This window comes from Bufo gargarizans, chromosome 2 (genome assembly GCF_014858855.1).
Source record: "Bufo gargarizans isolate SCDJY-AF-19 chromosome 2, ASM1485885v1, whole genome shotgun sequence".
NCBI classification, from domain to species: Eukaryota; Metazoa; Chordata; class Amphibia; order Anura; family Bufonidae; genus Bufo; species Bufo gargarizans.
In genome coordinates, this window is record NC_058081.1 from 553,044,330 (window position 1) to 553,069,415 (window position 25,086).

The 25,086-nt window shown below is 44.9% G+C and overlaps 1 protein-coding gene and 1 long non-coding RNA gene across 6 annotated transcripts in view; one reads left to right on the forward strand and one right to left on the reverse strand.

Moving 5' to 3' along the window:
- Positions 1–419: 419 nt before the first annotated feature.
- LOC122928594 lies at positions 420–6,255 on the reverse strand. Its single transcript, XR_006387900.1, has 3 exons — positions 6,123–6,255; positions 3,009–3,068; positions 420–683 (listed from the first exon to the last, which is right to left on the reverse strand). It is a non-coding gene; the product is annotated as an uncharacterized LOC122928594 (long non-coding RNA).
- LOC122928593 (transmembrane gamma-carboxyglutamic acid protein 2-like) overlaps positions 1,067–25,086 on the forward strand; it is a 44,793-nt gene continuing 20,773 nt past the window's right edge. Inside the window, exons 1-2 of one of the 5 annotated variants that reach the window (XM_044281586.1) lie at positions 6,451–6,791; positions 7,089–7,171. Coding sequence is in view for 2 of the 5 variants with exons in the window: in XM_044281583.1 (XP_044137518.1) it covers positions 1,069–1,149 (81 nt within the window). In the remaining 3 variants the exon portion in view is untranslated. Of the gene's footprint in view, positions 1,150–6,450; positions 6,792–7,088; positions 7,172–10,166; positions 10,575–11,886; positions 13,094–25,086 lie in introns of those variants that run through there. The other 4 variants (XM_044281583.1, XM_044281588.1, XM_044281585.1 and 1 more) reach the window with 4 other exon arrangements.

Below are 25,086 nucleotides of genomic sequence, written 5' to 3' on the forward strand. Positions count from 1 at the left end.
ATTAGGGTGAATATGACAAGGGTTCTAGCCCTTAAGGAGGCTAATAGTTATTATATAAAAAGTAAAAAAAAAAAAAAAAGTTTAACCCCTCCCCCAAATACAGAAAACAAGATATTGCGATATATATATCGCACATGCTTAAAATTATATTGCAATATAGATTTTAGGCCATATCACCCACCCCTATACTGTAGATAACGGTCCAACATCAGGGTGACAGATTTGCTTGTGTTTTTCACTGGGATGACTGACCAATTCCAGAAGAATCCCCCCCCCCCCCCCCCCCTTCCATAATCACTACTTTATCCCACATATCTCCATTTCGGAGAAACTTCAAATAAGTCTAAATACATATTCAATAATGTTTTGAAAAATTATTTTTATGGTATTTTTTTTTTACTGTAAATTGGAGTGTCGGAAACACACTTATTAAGCGTCTGTGTGACCTCTGTGTAGGATGATGTTTGATGGGGAACATGATTCGATTCCCTTAGTTGCTGACAATGGTCGGGGTCACAGGTATGGAGTGATATCCTCTTCAGCGGGAGGAATCTGTAGAAGTAGCAGACATGTTTTGAAGGATTGGAATTGTGAGATCATTAGCTGTAACCCCTCAGGTCATGTGTTTGCTCTCGCTGCTTGAGGACGGTTTCTACAATGCGAATGACTAGAAAATCCACAACCTGAAACAGAAAAAAAAAAAAACACTTGTATGAGCAAGTGTAAAAAAGAAACAACTTCCTTTTCCATGCTAGCGAGTCACAGCAAAGAAAAACAAAACTTAAAAATCCCACCATAAAAATCACAGGCGCTATTACTTTGGTTCAGCGATGCAATAATTGTGCATACAGGTTTTATGCCGCAACTGTAGTTAGAACGCAGGCGGCTTTCACGGTGTGTTTTTTTTTTCTTGCGTTTTTTACTGTGTAATCCCAGCCTCGTCCTATGGACACATAAATTAACTGAAATCATGGGGTTATAGTTCATGTTTTGTGTTTCTTTAACGCTTCTTTTGTTTTTCACTTTAGAGTCTGGAAAACTTCTGAAATAAAGCCATGAACCCAAAAAATGCAAGTAGACGAAGTCCACGAAAAAGCTCTTTGTAGTGTGCCCCATAATTTCCTATTGACTTACAGCTATCATCTGCATGTAGGTTTTTTTTTTGTACTGATTGTGCCTGTCCCTCTTAAGTAATTGTATTACACGTAAACTGAGAAATATGTAAAGAAATGTTCTCTGTGTCCCCTGCTCGTCCTCACTGTCCTATGTCTGCCTGCAGCAGGAGCCTCCCTCACTACTGTCAGCAGTAGGACAGAAAAAAGGATTATGTCCCGTCTCATTTACTATGTTCTACGCTGAAGCAGATCAGCAGGAAGTTAACTCATGTTTTCTGCACAACAGGAACATGAAGAAATGCAGCAGACTGACAAACAGGGCAGGGTCACCCGTTTACTTACACTAGCATTCATTTCTAGGTCTAGTGTTCCTTTCTCCTAGATTTTCAGGCACCATCTAAGGCCTCTTGCACACAAACGTTTTTTTTTTTTTCCCCATTTCCATTCAGTTTTTTTGTTTTCCGTATGCGGAACCATTCACTTCAATGGATCGCAAAAACAGCGGAAGGTACTCCGTATGCATTCCGTTTCCGTATTTCTGTTCAAAGATAGAACATGTCCTTTTATTGCCTGCAAATCACGTTCCGTGGCTCCATTCAAGTCAATGGTTCCGCAAAAAAACTGAATGCATGCGGAATGCATCCGTAGGTCTTCCGTATCCATTCAGTTTTTCGCAGAACCATCTATTGACAATTTGCCCAGCCCAATTTTTTTATGTACTTACTGTTTAAACATCATTGTATGCGTCTGTTTGCGATCCGCAAAAAAACGGATCACAAACAGAACCCAAATGGAAAACCTGAACGAAAGAGGAAACGCTACTGAAACAAAAAAAAATGAAAAACGGATCCGTTTAAAACAGCCTGCAAAATACAGAAAAAGCCATACGGTCGTGTGCAAGAGGCCTAAATCTGTATTCTTGTGTTACATCCGTTCCAACGATCATGCAGCTTTGTCTGTCTGTCAGCCTTCACTGTAGTGCTGGAGTTCTGGTCATGAACTAGGAGCAACAGGATGAAGGTTGCCATAGGCCAAAGAGGAAAGAGTGTGGATTGAGAGTTTGCTACAGTGCCCAGTACATTACTATAGCTGCAATTTATATCAAGGGCATGCATAGCTCTGTAGCGGCCATATGTTACACAGTTGTGATTTTGTCAATAGGATTTTATAAAATTCAGTTCACACAGTGCATTTAAAAACTAGCATGGACCTCAGCACTGCCAATACTCAACAACGCAACAGATATGATCTCAGTAGTCTGCCAAAAGTGTCTTCAGTGGGTCTTCCAAGGGTCAGCAAGGAGTATCCTGGCACTTAAACTACTACTAAGGGCTCATGCACATGAACGTATTTTTTGTATGCAATTTGCAGACCACAAAAACGGCTACGGCCGTGTGCATGAGCCATACACATTAAAGTTGGTTAATGATTGAACATCAGTTGAACAATCTTCTGGTGAACCTTAATTTCAACGACTCAACCATACACATTGTAGTCCATATTGGCCCTTATAGTTATTCAAACTTATCATAAAAATTCTATGAAACCGGGCGATTGGCGAAAGATCTTCCTGGGAATGGTGTTTCAGTGAAAGATCTTTCGACAGTCGGATGAAAATTTCAAGCATGACCGACTTTTTTTTCCAGATGATAATAGTCTGTCATTGGCCAGCTTAAACGGTCGTTTATGTTAAAATTTAAGCTGACAATTGTTTTGGTTGAACTTATGTGTCTTGAACAATTTTAGACTAACGAGTATGTCCACCTCAAAGGCCCCCATAAACATTAGTGTATTAATCATACTACTGAAAAAAACCAAAATAAGTATATATAAGTAAGATTACAAAATACGAAAGTATTGCGGTATGCAGGTATACCTTTTTATTGTACTAACCTAATACTTAAAAGACAAGCTTTCAAGAGTTTCCCTTTCTTCCTCGGTATTGCTTCAGACCTGAGAAAGAGAGAAACAGTCTCCAAAACTTTCCTTTATAGTTTAAAGCAGTTTCAGCAAACACCAGGGCTGTGTAAATAAGCCCATATGTTAGGCTAGGTCTGCGCGACCAATGTCGCGCGACAATTTTTATAATGGCTGTCTATGGTGTCGCACTGCAACATGCGACATGTTGCGACTGCGACGCGAGTCGCAGAAAAATCCATATTGAATGGATTTTCTGCAACTGTCGCAGTCGCAGCATGTCGCATGTTGCAGTGCGACACCATAGACAGCCATTATAAAAATTGTCGCGCGACATTGGTGCAGCAAAATGTCGTCTTGTAGACCTAGCCTTAAACATGTCACTATGTTAAACAGACGCTCACTGGCTTATTCACAAAAGGGTGAACAGTTTGGAGAAGGGAACAATCTAGGACAACATAACTGAATAGGAAAGGGAGCTGAATTGGGGAATTTTTTTCAAATCAACCATGTTGTCCTATATTGTTCACTTCTCCAAACTCTTCACCCTTTTGTGAAATAACCCTGTGGGTGTTGTTGGTGTGTGCAACTAATACTATTGATTCTGCGTGTAAGGCCTCATGCACACGACCATTTTTTGCAGGCCGCAAACCACAGATCCGCAAAAAAAAACACGTAAGCCGCCTGTGCGCCTTCCGCAATTTGCGGAACGGAACGGGCAGACCATTGTAGAGAAGCCTATTCTTGTCCGCAAAATGGACAAGAATAAGACATGTTATTTTTTTTGCGGGGCTACAGAACGGAGCAACGGATGCGAAGACAGCACATGGAGTGCTGTCCGCATCTTTTGCTGACCCATTAAAGTGAATGGGTCCGCATCTGAGCCTGAACTACAGTCGTGTGCATGAGACCTAACACAGAGTGCAGCGGTCAGGGGAGCGTGTAACGCAGGGTGCGCTAGTCAGGGGTGCATGTAACGCAGGGTGCGCTAGTCAGGGGTGCATGTAACGCAGGGTGCGCTAGTCAGGGGTGCATGTAACGCAGGGTGCGCTAGTCAGGGGTGCATGTAACGCAGGGTGCGCTAGTCAGGGGTGCATGTAACGCAGGGTGCGCTAGTCAGGGGTGCATGTAACGCAGGGTGCGCTAGTCAGGGGTGCATGTAACGCAGGGTGCGCTAGTCAGGGGTGCATGTAACGCAGGGTGCGCTAGTCAGGGGTGCATGTAACGCAGGGTGCGCTAGTCAGGGGTGCATGTAACGCAGGGTGCGCTAGTCAGGGGTGCATGTAACGCAGGGTGCGCTAGTCAGGGGTGCATGTAACGCAGGGTGCGCTAGTCAGGGGTGCATGTAACGCAGGGTGCGCTAGTCAGGGGTGCATGTAACGCAGGGTGCGCTAGTCAGGGGTGCATGTAACGCAGAGTTCGCTGGTCAGGGGTGCATGTAACGCAGAGGTCGCTGGTCAGGGGTGCATGTAACGCAGAGGGCACTGGTCAGGGGTGCATCGAAGATAGAAAAGGTACTTACAGTTCTGATGCGCTCTGTCCTCGTACCTTCTTCCTCTAGGCGTGGTGGCAGGGGAACGCAACGATGTCCCCAATGCACCGGTAACGTCCGTCTGAATGGGTCTGTGATCCGTCCGCATCGCAAAAAAATAGAACATGTTCTATTTTTTTGCAGTGCGGAGGCACGGACAGATTGCAGAGGTATTGCAGTGTAGCGGTGATCCCACAGAAATGAATGGGGTCGCAGCACGAGTGCCGTGACTGAGACTCCTGGATCGCAGTTGTGGCACACATGCAACTCGTACTGTGACCCTATTCATTTCCATGGGATCACCGCTACACTGCGATCCTGGCCATGACAGGTGTCGTGTGACCGATGTCACCACGTAGCTGTACCCCTATGCATAGGAACTGTTCTAACAAAGTGTCATTATTGCCCATAGCACATAATCCAATTGTTTTTGAGACAGAGTTGGAAATGTAAAACGTGTTCTGATTGGTTACCATAGGCTGACATTAAGCGGTTGCTGTATTCTGAGTGCTAAACGCATTGGGGCAGATTTATGGAACGGTCTAAAAGAAAAAGCAGTCGTTGTTGCCCATAGCAACGAATCACAGCACTGCTTTCATTTTGTTAAGAGCAGAGTACAAAATGAAACGTGTGCAGTGATTGGACAACAAGGACAGTTTTCAGAAATCCTGGCATGAGAAAGTTTTTGGTAACCGCCATCAGGGACCTGTAATAATATTTGTGTCACTTCAAATACATAAATTATTTCTTACTGTAGAAAACAAAGGACATATTTAAGCTGAGCTCAGTACACATAGTTCAAAACTAATAACCCTCAGCATCATGTAATTATAGGAAATCTTCACTTTGAGGGTAGGTTCAGACAGAGGATTTAGGACATGCGAGCGGATGCGCATGAAGATCCATGGCAAAACCCACAGCGCAGTGGTTTCTGCCCTGGGATACAGCAAGGCAACCGTATTTTGAGTCTGTATCCAATATGCATTTTATGTGGATCACACGCGGAACCATTCATTACTATGGGAAAGTTTGCTGTCTGCATCCATGCGGGCGTTCCACAATTTGTAGAACATGTCCTATTCTTGTCCGTTTGGCAGACAAGAATAGGCAGTTCTTTTAGGAAAATGCGACATGCACACAGCCGGTATTCATACTTTGTGGAGCTGCGGTTTGCGGACCACAAAATGCATATGGTTAGGGATGAGCGAACATGTGTTTCAAGTTCGGCGTACAAGGTTCGGGTTATCTAAGTATTCCATTATGGATTCCACTACCACGGACCATAACTTATGGTGGTCCGTGGTAGCGGAATCCATAACGGAATTCTTAGATAACCCGAACCTTGTACGTTAAACTTAAAACACAAGTTCGCTCAACACTACATATAGTCATGTGCATGAGGCCCTACCAAACAAGGACCAGAGTCATAAGAGCCTGGCAGATCCTCCAAGGAGAATAACAAATAGCAGACAATGAACAATCCCGAGATCTGTGTTTAGCCGGATAACCAGGAAGATTTGGAGAAATGGAATAAAGGCATGTGTTTGTAATAATCAGACCTTATCCGCCTGTCTCCCTTGCACACTCCAGTGCGATCAAATTAGGGCTCATAGAGAGAATTTGCAGAGAGCTTATGTTGGCTTGCTCCAGATTAAACCAAGCCTTCACACAGAGAGGAATGCAGGATCCCCCGCATGCACCTGCCTCCAGCCCTTTGTACAGCGTTCTACCTGTTCCTCAGCTGTCCATGTGACCTGTACAACACACCTCCTCCTCTAGCTACCTGAGGCTGGCAGCCAAACCTCATATTAGTCGCAGGGGCTGTACTGGGCACAGGAAAGGAGAGGGGGGAGGGAGAGCTTACAGGAAAAGGAGGAACATTGTGAATCAGCATTGGAAAGTAGACCCCTGATGCTGGAGCCTTCACTACTGCAGATCACTTGAGATCTGTTTCCTTAATCCAAGTGTTACTAGAAGCTCCGTCTTGCAATATGTTTAGCGGCTGCATTTCTGGGCCGCATGGTTTTAAATGACCTGCTGGGTCTGCAGTGACCTGAAGCTGGACATGTCCTGGGCAAAGGGTTATTGATTTCTACTGCTCTTCCTTTTTTTGAAAGCAGCAACCAACTTTTTTTTTTTTGAAGGACAATTAATTTGCTATTGACAAGCTGCACTCCAGCTGCTATAATATCAGGGCGTGATTCATCACCTGCCAAAATCTACAAGGGGTAAGTACAGTTCCTTTAGGTACGGCAACACGTTCAGGTTTTTTTATGCAGTTTTTGAAGCCAAAACTAGGAGTGGATTAAAAAAATGACTTTGTCTTTTCTACTCTCTCTCATTTTATTATCTACTCTAGTTTTGGAAGCCAAAATCAGAACTTGCCCATGTGGCTGTACCCTTAGTATTTTTATATACTGCAGTCCACCAGATGGTCAAGTGGATTGTGTTGTTGTTGTTGTTGTTGTGTCTAACTTGTACATGGCTCATGAAGTGATTAAAGTGACACATTTTTCTCCTTAAAGCACAACATCTACCCACCCTGTGCAGTAGGATTACCTCAAAAGCCTCTAATCCTGTAATTGCATTGATCCCAGGAATTTGATAAGTACTTGATTTTTATTTTTTTATGTCATCTCCTATAAATGCTGTATGTTTGTTTGTGTGTATGTGTATGTACATATATTTGTTGATGAATTTTAGGGAAAACTTGGCCAGCATTTTTAATTTGTTTTTCTTGCTGGAATTAGTTCTACAACCCACGTTCATAGAAACCCACATGTAGGGATGTTACTCAGGCTGCTTCCCCTATACAGCAGTTTGGTTGCCCATGCTGTAGCAATGGGAACCCCCTTCCCAGAAGGGGCAGCCTTGTAAAGTGAAGACACCCCTAGATCTTGACAGAAGCATTGTGGTGTCGCCTGTCACTAGGCAGTCCACCTTACCACATAGGCAATAGTGTTGAGCGCAAATTTTTATCGCGAATATCGCCACTTCAAGAATTAGCGAATATTTTGAATATAGTGCTATATATTCGTTATATCGAATATTCGTCATTTTTTTTTTCCATCTGAACACATGATTCCTCTCTGCTTCTTGCTTGTGGGCCAATGAAAAGGAAGCAATGTTAAGTTCACAACAATACTTAGTGCACCAATCAGAAATCTGTGGTCAGACCTGCTAAAATGTGAAGTTGCACGTAGTGCGAAAAAATATTCGAATCACTGTCGATTAGCGCAATCGCGAATATATTGGAGCACTTGACTCTATCTCCATATAAAGCTATTGTAATGTTCTGCCGTGCCAACCATTTTCTCATGAAACTTCTATCAGCTTGAAAAATGTAGCCAAAGTGACCCACGCCTGTATTTCGCGTTACGAATTTGCATTACGCAATTTTTACATTGCTGATTTAGCGAATTGGCGAATATATAACAAATATTCTACAAAATATTTGTAAAATATTGCGAATTCAAATATAGCCCCTGCCGCTCATTAATGGGGCACCTTACCAAGAATGGAGGTGCCCAGTTATGAGTTAACAAGTGCGTTCAGTGAAAGGCCCCATGCACACGGCCGTGTTTCACGGCCGTGTGCGGGCCGTGGAACCGCGGCCTGGATCCCTCCTGAGAGCAGGAGCGCACGGCATCACTGGTTGCTATGACGCCGTGCGCTCCCTGCTGCCGCCGCAATACAGTAATACACTGGTATGATCTATACCAGTGTATTACTGTACTGTGCCGGCAGCAGGGAGCGCAGGGCGTCATAGCAACCAGTGACGCCGTGCGCTCCTGCTCTCAGGAGGGATCCAGGCCGCGGTTCCACGGCCCGCACACGGCCGTGTGCATGGGGCCAAACTCGCACCATTTTGTAAGCAAGTTCATTCGGTTTTGTCTGTGATTGCGCTCAGTTTTATCCACATGGGTGCAATGCGTGTTGATGCGTTTTTCACTCGCACGATAAAAAAACGGAAGGTTTATAAACAACATCTCTTAGCAGCCATCAGTGAGAAACGCATCACACCCGCACTTGCTTGCGGATGCAATGCGTTATTCATTGATGATTGCTAGGAGATGTTGTTTGTAAACCTTCAGTTTTTTTATCACGCGCGTGAAAAATGCATCAAAACACGTTGCACCCACGTGGATAAAACTGAACAACCGAACGCAATTGCAGACAAAACTCACTGAACTTGCTTAAAAAAATGGTGCGAGTTTCACTGAAAGCACCCTGACCTAATCCGTAATGCTCGTGTGAAAGAGGCCTTAGTTTTACCCAGAAAATAGTTAGGCCATTGGCCGCCACAGGTAGGTGGGGTATCGTCTGTGTGCAGTACCCACAGCATGTAAACCCAGCCAAAATAGGTTGTCTCATTAAGACAACCCCTGTCCGTATTTCCGATAGGGCGCATGGATGGCTTAGAGGGGAGCTAAGTAGGGGTATAAACAAACATATAGGTGACTGCAACATTTTTTGTTAAAGAAAAAGTACAGTAGAACACATTTCTATAAGATGGAAAATTGCTCTGTGCATTGACTAACGGATGACCTTCATTTACAAAGACCAGCCTTTTTCGCCGGTCTTTGTCTCCCCTCTGCGCCACTGAAGGATACACAGAATTTGACGATGCGTACGCCCAATCATAAATTAGGTGCACCTTTTGGCAGTCTGTGCGCCTGGTGTAAAAACTACTCCAGCCCTTGGAGTACTTGTTCGTCAACATTAAGGCCTCATGCACACGAACGTATTTTGTTTCCGTGTCTGTTCCGTTTTTTTTTGTTTGTTTGTTTTTGCGGATAGGGTGCGGACCCATTCATTTCAATGGGTCCACAAAAATGCATCCGTATGTCCGTTCCGTAGCCCCACCAGAAAAATAGAACATGTCCCATTCTTTTCCGTTTTAGGCATGGTTACAATGGATCCGCAAAAAAAAAAAAAGGATGGCATACGGATGTCATCTGGGCAGCAAAACACATACGATCATGTGCATGTAGCCTAACACTTGTTTCTATTTTCTGTATTGTGGATAAGAATTGACATTTCTAACATAGCAAGGGACCTGCAGAAGGGAAAATGTAGGGTGCATATGGCCGGTATCTGTGTGTTGCGAATGCACGCTTTATGGACCACAAAAACGGATACAGCTGTGTGCACGAGGCCTAAGGCCAAATGCACACGGCCGTGGAACACCGGTCCGTGGTATCCAGGCCTGGATTCCTGCTGACAGCAGGAGCGCACAGCGTCATTGGTTGCTATGACGCTGTGCGCTTCATGCTGCCGCTGCAGTAATAGGCCTCATGCACACGTTTTTTCTTCCGTGTGTCTTCCTTGATTTTTGGAGGATCACCAGACCAAAAAAAGTGAAAAAAAAAATCTAAGTCAAGTTTGCCTTGAAAATGATAGGAAAAAAATGGACACGGATCACGGACGCGGATGACAATCTTGTGTGCCTCTGTGTTTTTTCACGGACCCATTGACTTGGACAACGGTTCGCGGACCCATTCGTCAAAAAAATAGGACAGGTCCTATTTTTTCTGATGGACTGGAAACACGGATGCGGATGACAAACGGTGCATTTTCAGAGTTTTTAACGGGCCCATTGAAAGTCAATGAGTCCGCAGAAAATCATGAAAACGGAACAACGGACACGGATGCACACAACGGTCGTGTGCATGAGGCCTAAGACTGTATTTGCCTGACATGATCTGTCCCAGTGCATTCAGAACCATGCTCTGCAGACTGGGAGATCAGTGGTAATGAATAATTCTTGCCCAGAAGCTAGGGTGTGATGCAGAAAACCATCTCTTGCCAGCATTCTCACCCAGTGTCCTCCCTCCCCCACCATAATGCTCCATGTTTTGAAACATGTTATCAGTTAGTTATTTGGCTGCTCGTTCTGGATGTGCGTGAAATTGCACCATCAGCTCTTGGTTAAAGACAAAGGATTTGTCCCTTCACAACTCATTACATAACTGAGGTGATAAATGACAGCAGGCTGCTCCTTTATCAGGGTGAGTAGATGTGATCATACAGATTGGCTGTTAGGGTACGGCCACATGGTCAGGTTTTCATGAAACGAGAGAAAGGACAAATACGATATTTTTTTAATTCACTCCTGGTTTTGGCTTCCAAAACTGCATCAAGAAACCTGACCATGTGGCCGCACCCTCACAGAACGGCCATACGTGTTCAGTTACACCAGGCGAGTAATGGACGATGTATTGATGAGATGGACAAAATATCTTTCACTGAATGATCAATCATGTATCAGCCATCAATCAACAGTGGTTCAGATGACATTGCTCTCATGTGTATGACCACCTTACAGTATTGTATAGGCAGACTATTGGGGTCATTTATCAAACTGGTGTGACGTAGAACTGGCTTAGTTGCCCATAGCAACCAATCAGATTCCACCTTTCATTTTCCAAAGGAGCTGTCAAAAATGAAAGGTGGAATCTGATTGGTTGCCATGGGCAACTAAGCCAGTTCTACTTTACCATAGTTTGATAAATGACCCCAAATGTATCATAATATGTGGTGTTTTTCTTAGGGTTTGTTCACATGTCCGTTGTGTACTCTGGTAGTCTGTCCCAGCAGGTGAACACACTGTATCTGACGCCGCTGGACACCGCCGTTTCCTCATTCACAATAATGGGATCCGGCGGGTTACCAACATAAATGCCTGCTTTCTGCCAAAGAAAAACCGCTGCATGCAACTAGCCGAATCCTAATATAGTTAATGGGGATCTGGCAATGTCCAGCTATGTCGGATACAGTGTACTCTGGTAGTGTGTTCCTCTGCTGGGACAGACTACCGGAGTACACACCGGAGATGTGAACCTAGCCTTATTCGCCAATTAAATCACTACTTTAAAGAAACACTCCAGGAAAAGCTGATATGATGGTCTTATTTTATCAAAAATGTCTAAAAGAAGTACTCCGCTCTCACTTTTCCACAGCAAATTGAGAAATAAAAACAAGCTCAGCTCCTGAATATGAAGCAGAACTTGTATAAAGGTCTATTAGGAATGCACGCAATGAATACATTATATTTCCAGAATCTGGGCTACCCCCTTTTATGTTTATCAGCTGACAATCATTGTGCTAATGTGTTATAATTTATAAGTCTGTGTTCCAAGCTTTAAAGGGGTTGTCCGGGTTCAGAGCTGAACCCGGACATATCCCTATTTTCACCCAGGCAGCCCCCCTGACTTGAACATCGGAGCAGTTCATGCTCCGATGTTCTCCTTTGCCCTGCGCTAAATTGCGCAGGGCAAACACATTTTCTGGAGTTCCGGTGACGTACCGGGCTATCCATAGGCCTGCCAGGCGGAGGCTTCCGCCCAGCAGTGAGTCCGGTGACGTCAACGGCACTAATGGGCGTTCAGTGACGTCTCAGAGCCGGAGACGTCACTGAACACACTGCTGGGCGCATCCAGCGCAGGGCAAGGGAGCACATCGGAGCATGAAATACTCCGATGTTAACATCAGGGGAGCTGCCTTGGTGAAATTATGGGTATGTCCACCTTTAAGCCTCATTTGCACATCAGTGTTCCACGAACATGTGCTTTACATGTTCTCCAGACAGTACACGTCCCCATTCATTTCAATGTGTGTATTCACACATCAGTGATTTAGCACGGTTGCATGTGCTATTTTGTCCGTGTTCCCGGATCTATCACATCCATTATAGTCTATGGGTCTGTGAAAACCATGGATGCCATTAATTTTGCATCCGTGTTTCATGGATCATTAGGAAGAGATGCTTTGAAAAATATTAACTTATATCAACTATGCAGAGTCAGTGAAACATGGATGGCACGTGGACAGCAAAAAACGGACACACGGACCACACTCGAATGCATCACTGGTCACCTTCCCACAGATTTGAGCATGGATGTGTAAATGAGGTTTTACTGGAGGAGTCTGGCAGTCAACATTGGGTATCCGCTGATCCACACATGTATGTTTATGACAGAGTCAGGGGGATAGTCATTAACCAACAGCAATCTTCAGGTATGTTCAGATAGCAGATTTTTTTCCCATCTGAATAATCCGCTGCCGAAATTTGAGGCTGACCCTTGGATTTCTGCTGTAGATTTTCAATAGTACATGTTGTGGATCTGCCCATGGAGTTAGTCCCTTTCAGTTGAGTAGTGGCCACCTGCTGCAAAAAGAATGGACACGTCCATACTTGTTTTTCTAAATCTCATCGTATAAACTAAGACATGGATTCCCACTGACAAACAACCAAAGGTGGAATACACATGGATCTCCATTGGCTTGGGATGCTGACCATATCTGGCCTCATTGAAGCTGTACAACAGAAGCTTGCATTCCAGGCTCATAGTTTTTGAAATCTTTCATTGTTCATATATATTTTTTCTCTTCTTTGATATGTTGCACTTGCCATTTTGCTGAGTGACTGAACGTCTGGTATCTGACCAAAGGAATTTTACTTTCCCAAGTGAGGCAGGCTTTGGGACCGTTTACACATGGCACTATTTGTGTGTACAAACCAAGAGCGGTACGTTTCACAATTACCACGGTTATTTGATCAGATTCTTCCTGTCAGTTCGGTAGATTTACGCCCTTTTCACACGGGCGAGAATTCCGCGTGGGTGCAATGCGTGAGGTGAATGCATTGCACCCGCACTGAATCCGGACCCATTCACTTCAATGGGGCTGTTCAGATGAGCAGTGATTTTCACGCATCACTTGTGCATTGTGTGAAAATCGCAGCATGTTCTATATTCAGCGTTTCTCAGCGCAACGCAGGCCCCCATAGAAATGAATGGGTCTGCGTGAAAATCGCAACCAAGTGCGGATGCCGTGCGATTTTTCATGCATGGTTGCTAGGAGATGATAGGGATGTGCAACCCCATTAAGGCTGGGTTCACACCTGAGCGTTTTAAAACGCTCAACAAGGAGAAACCAATGCTTCCCTATGGGAATGGTTCTCACCTGGGCGTTTTACAGCGCGTACGATCGTGCTGTAAAACGCCCAACGCCCCAAGAAGTACATGAGCTTCTTTGGGGCGTCTTGTCGCTCGTTCCCGTACATAGACTTTCGGGAACGTGTGACAATGGGCGTTCGCTTGTCTCTGTATGCGCGATTGCAAACGCCGGTACAATCGCACATACAGAGCGCTCCTTTCAGAACGCTCAGGTGTGAACCCAGCGTAAAGTCTAAATCGCTGTATTTAAATGCTTACTAAAATGTGGCTTGAGGGGTTAAACAATAATAATAAAAAAAATTTACTCCCCTCATCCTCTTGTTCGCGCAGCCAGCATAGTCTTCTTTCTTCTTCTTTCAGGACCTGAAAAAGGACCTTTGACGTAATCGCGCTCACCACGTGGTGAGCGTGGTGACGTTAGCGCAGGTCCTGCTGAATGAAAATAGAAGATCCTTCTATCTTCATTCAGCAGGACCTGCGCTGACGTCGCCAAGTGGTGAGCGCGATTACGTCATCAAAGGTCCTTTTGCAGGTCCTGAAAGAAGATGATGCTGACTGCGCCATCAAGTGGATGAGGCGAGTTCATTTGTTGTATTTTTTTAATCCCTCGTGTCACATTTTACTAAGCATTCTGTATTCAGAATGCTAATATTTTCCTTTATAACCATGTTATAAGGGAAAATAATAAAATCTAAAGAACACCTAACCCAAACCCGAAGTTCATTGCACTCGCGCGGAAAAAACTGAGCAACGCAACACAATCACAGTCAAAACGGACTGAAATTGCATACGCACTCGCACTATTTTCCCTGATCGCAGACTTTGACTGGGCCATTCTAACACATGAATATGCTTTCATCTAAACCTTTCCATTGTTGCTCTGACTGTAGGTTTTTATATATATATATATATATATATATATATATATATATATATATATATATAATTTTATTTTTATTTTTTTAAGGCACTGTATGGAGTATGGAAATAAAAAATATTGTTTTGAACTGGGACTAGGATAGAAGTCCTTATAAAATTATCTCAACCACTATGTTATTCAGGAAAATGAGGTCACTTGTTTCAAAGAAAGGAATCTTGTCTTAACGTGGTCATATTTGACCAAACTTATGGTTTCTTTCTGAATTTCAAATATAACTCCTGCTGAAAATTGTGAACTACCGAAGCCTATCGCCAGTTTTGGGATAACCTCTAATCAAATTTACACAGGGCATCTATGTGGCATTTGTCAGGTGCAGCATGTAAAATTACACCAACGCAGATATTATGGGATTATGACTTCCCATTCATACAATGTGACTGTGTTTTTGAACCCTTACTATATTATGTTTGCAGCTTACGCCAGGACATTTTTGTGGTAAAGGGAAACCACTTAACACAACATTTGTATATTTGTACAAAATGTACTTTTCAATAGGAAAATGCACGGGCACTGGCTGTGTGCCCACCGTTTTCAGATGCAGACCCATTCACTTTAATGGGTCCACAATCTGCAAGAATCAGTTTGGTCATGTTCTATTTTTTTTTTTGCAGTGCGGATGCACGGACCGAAATCCAAGCTTCTATGGGCTTCTGCACCGCTGCGTACCTAGTGGATCCTGCGCCCATTCAAGTGAATGGGTCCCCATTCCTGATACGGAGCACACAGTCAGTGTTTTTATATTGCGGATCCACTGTTTGCGTGCCACAATATGAGCACGGAATGTATTCACACGACTGTATGTATTTTGCTATCCGTAAAACGCAGGTTAAAAAAAAATATGGATGGTGTCCATGTTGCACCCGTTTGTTTTTTTTTTGTTTTTTGCGGACCCATTATAACAATTCTTATTCCGTCCACAATATGGACAAGAATGGGACGGTCTATCTTTCTTTTGCGGAGCTGTGGAAAGGACATATGGATGCGGAGACCACGCGGTGCACAGATCCATTAACTTTAGAGGCAGAGTCCAAAGGCATCTGCTATGGACTCCATTTGACCAAATGCTTCCATTTTTTTTTTTTCTGGACAGAATAGGTGGCCCCCCTAAATCTGTTGGGAGGCCACGTTACATGATAAAGAGGTATTACCATCTTGTGTAATTTCAATAGGTGTTGGTCCCACCTCTGAGACCTGCTCCTGTCTCAAGAACAGGGCCCCAAAATAAAGGCAGAGCAAGCCATACTTGTGCAGCCACCTTTCTGTTCACCACTGTAGGACCTCTGAAAATGGCAAAGCGCTGGCTGTTATTTTTGGAAGTCTCATGGTAGTAAATGAAGGAGTGGCCACACATGCATGGCTTGCTCTCCATTCATTTCAGGGCCCTATTCTTGAGATAGAAGTGGGTCTTAGTAGTGGGACCTTCTCCTATCGGGCATTTATGGCATATTCTGTAGCTTTGTCATAAATGTCCCAGATTGGAATAGGCCAAACCTGCTGAAAATAGCAAATTTGGTTGAGTTTTATGATTTATTTAATGTTAGAGCCATTGAACTGTGGCCACTTGGATTAGTGTTAGGTTGTGTAGGATATCAATGGCTCACCAGTATACCCAGACATAAGAAACCATTGTATGGAGTTTTAGGACAGGACGCAAAGTCGTGCAAATTATATTGTAACTCAATGTTTCAGACTGTGTGGAGTAACAGAGGAACAGGAACATTCATCGTTTCTTTTCTGCAGAGAAGAGGGTCGATGATTTACCTTAAATTCTACGCTTAGTAAGAATATATTTCTAAACGAATCTGTTTGACAGGAGAGGATTGAGGCAACGCACGCCTCAGTGTAAGTGAACATGCACATTGCAGCAACTGCTTGTGGATTGTGTTTTAAGAGCCAGCCTACTCACACCCTTCTTATGCTATTTCATAATGAATTGACCAAAATCCCCTTAGGGGACTACAGAAATGTAAACCGGAATTAATACAAGTGCTGGCAGAGTGGTAATACTGGCTAAAGTGAAAGCTCTGCATATTTAATGAATGCTGGTGTGTTGTATAGTATGATCTGCGGATTACTGCACGTAAAAGAAAAAAAATCCAAGTGTAGTAATTACTGGTATCAGTCCTGTCTGGCTGCTTAATTTGTAGAATAGCTTTACATGTTTCCTTTACATTTCTGTGACATACTTACATAATTGGTGGCATTAGGCTCAGAGTGTCTTAAAAACATTAAAGATTATATTCGCCTTGTTGATCCCCTGCTGTCGCCATTCCAATGCTGCGCTCCACTTCCTGCTCCTGTCTGGACACACAGGAAATGCCCTCCGCCAATCACTGGCTCAGGGGACCTGGCCAACACCAGAACGGCAGCATCAGGAAATCGGTTACACTGCACCTCTGTAGGGCCATTAGGATGAGAGACGGCTCAATACTGCCAGAGTTGGAAAATCAAGATGTCCATATGTCCTAATGGCATATGGAGAGGGCTCACCCGTATAGGACAACCTTCTTTGCAGTCCGAAGGATTGATTCTTTGGTCCTATGTTGTCTGCATCAGCACCTATATCTTTTATCAAAGTCCCTTGTCTTAGAGTTTTTTCTTTGGAGGGACATTAAGAATGCAAGTGTATGGTTGGTGGGACCGCATTCTTGTGACCATTTGGACGTGATCAGGGAAAAACAAGGGATAAAAAGGCAGGCAATAACTGTGGCTAGTGAGAAGGTCATTACTGTGAAGCTCTGTGTTGGAGAGGGGTTGCAGAGTTTGAGACATGCCTGGGTTGCTGACATGCCATTGAATCATCTCTAAAAGAACGAGACCCAGACCCCAGGCAGTGGTTTGGAAACATTGCAGAGATACATTGCCTAGAGGGTAGAATAGCACCTGGACAAGGAGAAGGCCACCACCAGTTACAAACAATGTATATCACTCTGATGAACTTGCCGTCATCCAAACTGAGCTGTTGTTTTTGAGAAACGCCCAAGTGTGTACCTCCGTACGGTAAACTGTTCAGTAAAAGCTGTTTGCACTGCAACCGTATGGCATGAAATCGTTCCTGTAAGAGCCATGAGCTTCCTCCGTGCCAGGTCTGTGGAGTCAGTCAGTAGTAGAAATGTACTGACTCCAACTTGAGCTTCAAAATAAAATTATGAATAATGATTAATTAATTGTATTTGTCCGGCCGCTCCTCTGCATGTTTCTGGGTTGTGGCCGAATCTCCGTCTGTTACCATTATAGTGAATGAGGCCGGATGGAATTCCGTCAGCGTACGGCTCTGTCCAGCAGTGACTAAGGCTACTTTCACACTCGCGTTTTGGCTTTCCGTTTGTGAGATCCGTTCTGGGCTCTCACAAGCGGTCTAAAACGGATCAGTTTGCATTCTGAATGCCTACACAGAGAAGCACCCTGACTGCCCCCAGCTCACCTTCCCCACAGAAATTTCTTCCCTCTCCTCCCCCAGTTTTTCCCCCTGCCAGTGATGGGGGTGTGGTTTCATGGAGGTGGGCGTGGCTTCACGGAGGTGGGTGTGGTGTATCCGTTTCGGGGCATGGCAGGTGAGGTCCGGCTTTCTTGGGTGAAGCCAGTGGCCACCCTTCAGGATAGGCCATCAATATTTGATTGGTGGGGATCTAACTCCCAGCTTCCCTGCCGATTAGCTGTTTGAAGAGGCCAGTAAGCATTGTGGCCCTCTGCTAGGCCAGTGATGCCACCTTTATTGGTCACATGGCCTAGGCACAGCTCAATCCCATTCAAGTAAATGGGGGTGAGCTGCAATACCAAGCACAGCCACTATCCAATGGATGGCACTGTGTTTGGCAAACTGCGAGGAAGCCACAGTACTTGTAAAATGAAGCAACTGTACAAATAGCGTTGAATAGAAATTGGCTGCCCATGCCAGGGGTGCACATAGCCTTCTAATGCCAGAGGCGAAAACTGAACCACTCCCCCCTCCTCCCCCACTCCAATGCCAATTTCTTACCCTAGATAAACAGGTATCCAGTGTGAAAACTCCACTCAAACAAGGAATAGGTGCTCAAACCAACAGACTCACCCAAATGTCAATTTAAAATGAATATACAAATATAATGGTAGGCACTCTCCACCTGGAGCTGCATGGATCAGTCAAATAGCCTTATAGTCACATGTACAACAATTTATTAAAAACTTCTAAAAATATAGATTTAATAAAATAAACTGAAAAATCCCAAAGAGGTAGATACAGATATTCAATTGCAGTTGTTCATTGGTATTGTTCAAACACATATGGTGACCAATATATTGCGATCATGTATCTGCATAATATATATCAATGGCAGTATATTGATAATATCGTCTAGTTTTTATCGCTTTTATGACACCAAATATGGATTCCCAATCCCGATAGGTAAGTAGCAAATGTTCTTTATGTAAAATTACTAGCCTTTCTCAACGTCTCACAAGGCACTCTATGGCATGGTATGTGCATGCGTGAAATCTTTACACAGATTATTAGTTACGTTACCACTTCTCCGCTGTCTGTGCCGGTCAGATTGGAATGGCGTCCCACGTGATCTGGCAGCAGTCCTTAGGCTTCTTTCACGCAAGCGAGTTTTACGCACGGGTGCAATGCGTGATGTGAACGCATAGCACCCGCACTGAATCCTGCGGGTCACAGCGGAGGTAAATGCAGCTTTTACCTCCTCTAACAAGTAGGCAAACTGTTTGTTCCTGGCACTTGCCTGCTTAGCCGGGGCCTTAAAGGGGTTTTCCACTTTTTAATACTGATGACCTATCCTCAGGATGGAGGTCCGACACCCCCACCGATCAGCTGTTTGAAAAGTAAGCAGTCCTGCCTTCTCTTGTCTGTTTACCTCTACACCGCAGCAAATTACAACTAGGCCATCCCCATTCACTTCTGTGCAGTGGCGGATTACAATAGGGACGTTCGGGTCGGCAGCCCCGGGCCCAGCACGGCTGGGGGGCCCAACGCTGACCCGAACTCCCACATACTGCGGCGGGGCACGGGAGCGCATAGCTCCCTGTCCCGTCGCCGATCACCGGCATTCACCGCATAGGCCTCAGGCCTTGTAGGCCTGAGGCCTATGCGGTAGTGAAATCCCGGCGCAGGCGTGCGTGATGACGTCATCGCGCGCCTGTGCCGGGACGCAGCACTGTGACGCGCCTGACTCATCCCGCCCGCCTTCCTCTGCGAGCAAGCGCCTGGCCATAGGTGAGTATTTATTTTTTGTTCATTTTTTATTTCATTTGCCTACTTGGGGGGGACACAGGGGGACCTATTAGGGAAGATAAATCGATTACATGGGGGGGAATGTGGGGGCTGTATGGGGCCAAATTATTATGGGAGGGAATACTATGCAGGGGCAAATTACTAGATGGGGCAGTGTGGGGGCAAATTATTATGAGGGAATTCTATGTGGGGGCAAATTATTATGAGATGGACTACTATGTGGGGGCAAATTACTAGATGGGGCAGTGTGGGGGAAACTTGTGTTTTGGCAAACTGCTGTATGGGGCCAAATTATTATGGGAGGGACTACTATGTGGGGGCAAATTTCTATCTGGGGGTAGTGTGGGGGAAACTATTGTGTGGGGGTAATTGCTATCTGGGGACTATGTGGAGGCAAATTACTATGTGGGGGAAACTATTGTGTGGGGGCAGTGTGGGGGAAATTGCCATGTGGGGACAGTGTGGGGTAATTGCTATGTGGGGGCAAATTACTATGTGGGGGCAAATTACTATGTGGGGGCAGTGTGGGGAAAACTATTGTGTGGGGGCAAATTATTATGAGAGGGAATACTATGTGGGGACAAATTACTATGTGGGGGCAAATTATTATGAGAGGGACTACTATGTGGGGGCAAATTATTATGAGAGGGACTACTATGTGGGGGCAAATTACTAGATGGGGCAGTGTGGGGGAAAATTACTAGATGGGGCAGTGTGGGAAAATTGCTATGTGGGGACAAATTACAATATGGGGCAGTGTGGGGGCAAATTACTATGTGGGGGAAACTATTGTGTGGGGGAAATTGCAATGTGGGGACAGTGTGGGGTAATTTCTATGTGGGAAAATTGCTATGTGGGGGCCAAATACTATGTGGGGGCAGTGTGGTGGAAATTACTATGTGGGGGCAGTGTGGTGGAAATTACTATGTGGGGGCAGTGTGGTGGAAATTACTATGTGGGGGCAGTGTGGAGGAAATTACTATGTGGGGGCAGTGTGGGGCAAATTACTATGTGGGGGCAGTGTGGGGCAAATTACTATGTGGGGGCAAACTACTATATGGGGGCAGTGTGGGGCAAATTACTGTGTGGGGGCAAACTACTATATGGGGGCAGTTTGGGGGAAATTACTGTGTGGGGGGATTACTGTGTGGGGGCAGTGTGGTGGAAATTACTATATGGGGGTGTTGCTATTGGGGAGGCACTATAGGGGCAATTCTATTATTTCTGGGGACACTATACAGGGATTATTGCCTTGGAGCACAATAGAGGGTGGTATTATTACTGGGGGTCTCTAGGAGACATTATAGCTGCTGTGGACACTATAGGGACATTTGGGGTAATTTATCAAACTGGTGTAATGCAGAACTGGCTTAGTTGCCATAGCAGCCAATCAGATTCCACCTTTCATTTTTGACAGCTCTTTTGGAAATCCAGTTCTACTTTACACTAGTTTGATAAATTACCCCAATTATAACTATCAGGGTCACTATTTTTTCAGCAGTATAGTTCCTGGGGCATTGGGGAGCACAACGGGCACAGTATTGGGGGTGGCAGGATGACACTGTGGGGACACCAGGAGGAGGAGGTTGATGGAAAAATTGAGAAATCTAACGTGTCTGTGTTACAAACTGTAGAGACGAGATGCGGCTGAAAGAATTTGCCATGGTGGTCTGGGTCAAATGGAGGAGAAGAGGAAATAGAAGGTCTACATGACAGGACATGTCACTGGATGTAACAGGTATGTGGTGCTGTATTCTCCTCCATGTCTTTTTTATTACAATTATATGTATTTTAAATTTGACAACCAAATTTTTCAGTTTAGGACCCAATTTGGGGTATTTTTTTTTTGTCTGAAGATGTCATATGGCCTAAGAAGAGACTGTGGCGCCCATGAAGCACCGCAGCCTCTTCATACAAAAACTAAACTAAAATGGAGGGGGGGGGGGGGCCCAATTTGGGTAGACAGCCCCGGGCCTATCATGCACTTAATCCGCCCCTGCTTCTGTGGGATCATCTCTGTTCAAGTGACTAGTACAGAGCCAAATGATTGGTGGGGGTGCCGGCTGTCGGACCCCCACCAATCTGATATTGATGACCTTTCCAGAGGATAGGTCATTAATAGTAAAAAGCAGACAACCCCTTTAAGAAACAAGGTGAGTGCAGAAAGGAGATGTTGGCAGCACCTCCGATATTCCTAATAACTTCATAAAGGCAGAGCTGGAATAGATAAGCTGTGTGGGCCGTGCTGCCTGTGCGAAACAAAGCCTCACTATGTCAGGATCATGCTTCTTGTCTGATAAGAACTGTTCTGTAATTCTTATTAAATGCTTGTAACTTACTCCCCCTGACTGGTGACTCTTTATTATGATCAGATTATTGTCACATACAGTAGCTGCATCTTAAAGGGGTTGTCTCACTTCACCAAATGGTATTTATCAAGTTAATGGGGTTTTCCCATCTCAGACAATGGGTGCATATCGCTAGGATATGTATGCCCCCATTGTCTAATAGGTGTGGGTCTCACCTCTGGGCCCCGCACCTGCACTGAGAACAGAGCCCTGAAAGTTGTGGAGGGCGCACTGTGCATACGCAGCCACCCTCTATTCATTTCTATGGGGCCGCCGAAAATAGCCGAGCTCTGGCTCAGTTATTTCCATCAGCCCCATGGAAATTAATGGGAGCGGTGGCCATTTAAGCGCGGTGTGCTTCCCTCAGGGACACGTACCTACACAGAGAATGGAGCGGGGAAGGTGGTGGCCGGAGGACCCCGGGTTTGGCCACCACCTTCCCCGCTCCATTCTCTGTGTAGGTACGTGTCCCTAAGGGGCACCTATCAGACAATGTGGGCATATTCTAGCGATATGCCCCTATTGTCTGAGATGGGAATACCCTTTTAATACAAGGCACTTACTAATGTATTGTGATTGTCCATATTTGCACCTCTGCAGCGCAGATATGAGGTCGCCGGGATGGAATCTGCTGCACATGCCTATACACGATCTTAAGGTCCTGGCCACTTGAGAGGCTGGCACTTTTTCCTATAGTGTGCAAGCATGACCACCGCTGCTGGATTACAGTGTATAATGTAGTGGAAAAATGAATTCAGCCAGCAAAGGAGAAAATATGGACAATCGCAATACATTAGTACGTGGCTTTTTATTAATTTTCTCTACATGATAAAATAAATGTCATTTGCTGAAGTGAGACAACCCCTTTAAAGGGTTTATCAGACATTTTGCTATTGATGGCCTCTTAGGGTGGTCAGACGTCCAGTTTTAGGCCAGACAGTCCGGTTTTCTGGCTCCCTGTCCTCCGTCCTGGCGCAGGGCCTGGACGGACACAGGGATGTCCACCCTTTCAGTAGCTCGCGCTCAGACAGCAGCCCTGCGCTATCTGAGCGTGAGCTGCAGCAACTGACTGAGGCTTCTCTCACCTCCAGTCAGTCACTAGAGCCGCAGACATGGCACCCTGTGGCTAACTGAGGGGGAGAGAAGCGCCCTGACTGCCCCCAGCTCACCTTCCCCACAGAAATTTCTTCCCTCTCCTCCCCCAGTTTTTTCCCCTGCCAGCGATGGGGGTGTGGTTTCATGGAGGTGGGCGTGACTTCATGGAGGTGGGTGTGGTGTATCCGTTTCGGGGCATGGCCGGTGAGGTCCGGCTTTCTTGGGTGAAGCCAGTGGCCACCCTTCAGGATAGGCCATCAATATTTGATTGGTGGGGATCTAACTCCCAGCTTCCCTGCCGATTAGCTGTTTGAAGAGGCCAGTAAGCATTGTGGCCCTCTGCTAGGCCAGTGATGCCACCTTTATTGGTCACATGGCCTAGGCACAGCTCAATCCCATTCAAGTTAATGGGGGTGAGCTGCAATACCAAGCACAGCCACTATCCAATGGATGGCACTGTGTTTGGCAAACTGCGAGGAAGCCACAGTACTTGTAAAATGAAGCAACTGTACAAATAGCGTTGAATAGAAATTGGCTGCCCATGCCAGGGGTGCACATAGCCTTCTAATGCCAGAGGCGAAAACTGAACCACTCCCCCCTCCTCCCCCCACTCCAATGCCAATTTCTTACCCTAGTTAACAGGTATCCAGTGTCCAAACTCCACTCAAACAAGGAATAGGTGCTCAAACCAACAGACTCACCCAAATGTCAATTTAAAATGAATATACAAATATAATAGTAGGCACTCTCCACCTGGCGCTGCATGGATCAGTCAAATAGCCTTATAGTCACATGTACAACAATTTATTAAAAACTTCTAAAAATATAGATTCAATAAAATAAACTGAAAAATCCCAAAGAGGTAGATACAGATATTCAATTGCAGTTGTTCATTGGTATTGTTCAAACACATATGGTGACCAATATATTGCGATCATGTATCTGCATAATATATATCAATGGCAGTATATTGATAATATCGTCTAGTTTTTATCGCTTTTATGACACCAAATATGGATTCCCAATCCCGATAGGTAAGTAGCAAATGTTCTTTATGTAAAATTACTAGCCTTTCTCAACGTCTCACAAGGCACTCTATGGCATGGTATGTGCATGCGTGAAATCTTTACACAGATTATTAGTTACGTTACCACTTCTCCGCTGTCTGTGCCGGTCAGATTGGAATGGCGTCCCACGTGATCTGGCGGCAGTCCTTAGGCCCCTTTCACGCGAGCGAGTTTTACGCACGGGTGCAATGCGTGATGTGAACGCATAGCACCCGCACTGAATCCTGACCCATTCATTTCAATGGGTCTGTGTACATGAGCGTTTTTTTTTTTTTCACGCATCAGTTCTGCATTGCGTGAGAAATGCAGCATGTTCTATATTCTGCGTTTTTTCACGCAGCACTGGCCCCATAGAAGTGAATAGGGCTTTAGTGAAAAACGCATTGCATCCTTGCTCCCGTTTTCACTGATGGTTGCTAAGAGATGTTGTTTGTAAGGCCTCTTTCACACGGGTGTCGCGTGTAAGGGATGGTTAGGATATGGGTGCATCGCAGGAAAATCAAAAGTTCTTTTTTTTTTGCCTGCGAATGGGGTGAGTTTTGTATGCGATTGCGTTGCGGTCTTCAGTTTTTTTCCACGCGAGTGCAATGCATTTTGCACGCGCATGAGAAAAAAATGAATGTGGTACCCAGACCTGAACCCGAACTTCTTCACTGAAGTTCAGGTTTAGGTTAGGTATTCTGTAGATTTTATTATTTTCCCTTATAACATTCTTAATACAGAATGCTTCGTAAATTAGGGATGGAGGGGTTAAAAAAGAAATAATAATAATTAAACTCGCCTCATCCACTTGTTTGCGCAGCCCGGCTTGTCTTCTTTCTTCTTCTTTGAGGACCTGGGAGAAAAGGACCTTTGGTGACATCACTGCGCTCATCACATGGTCCGT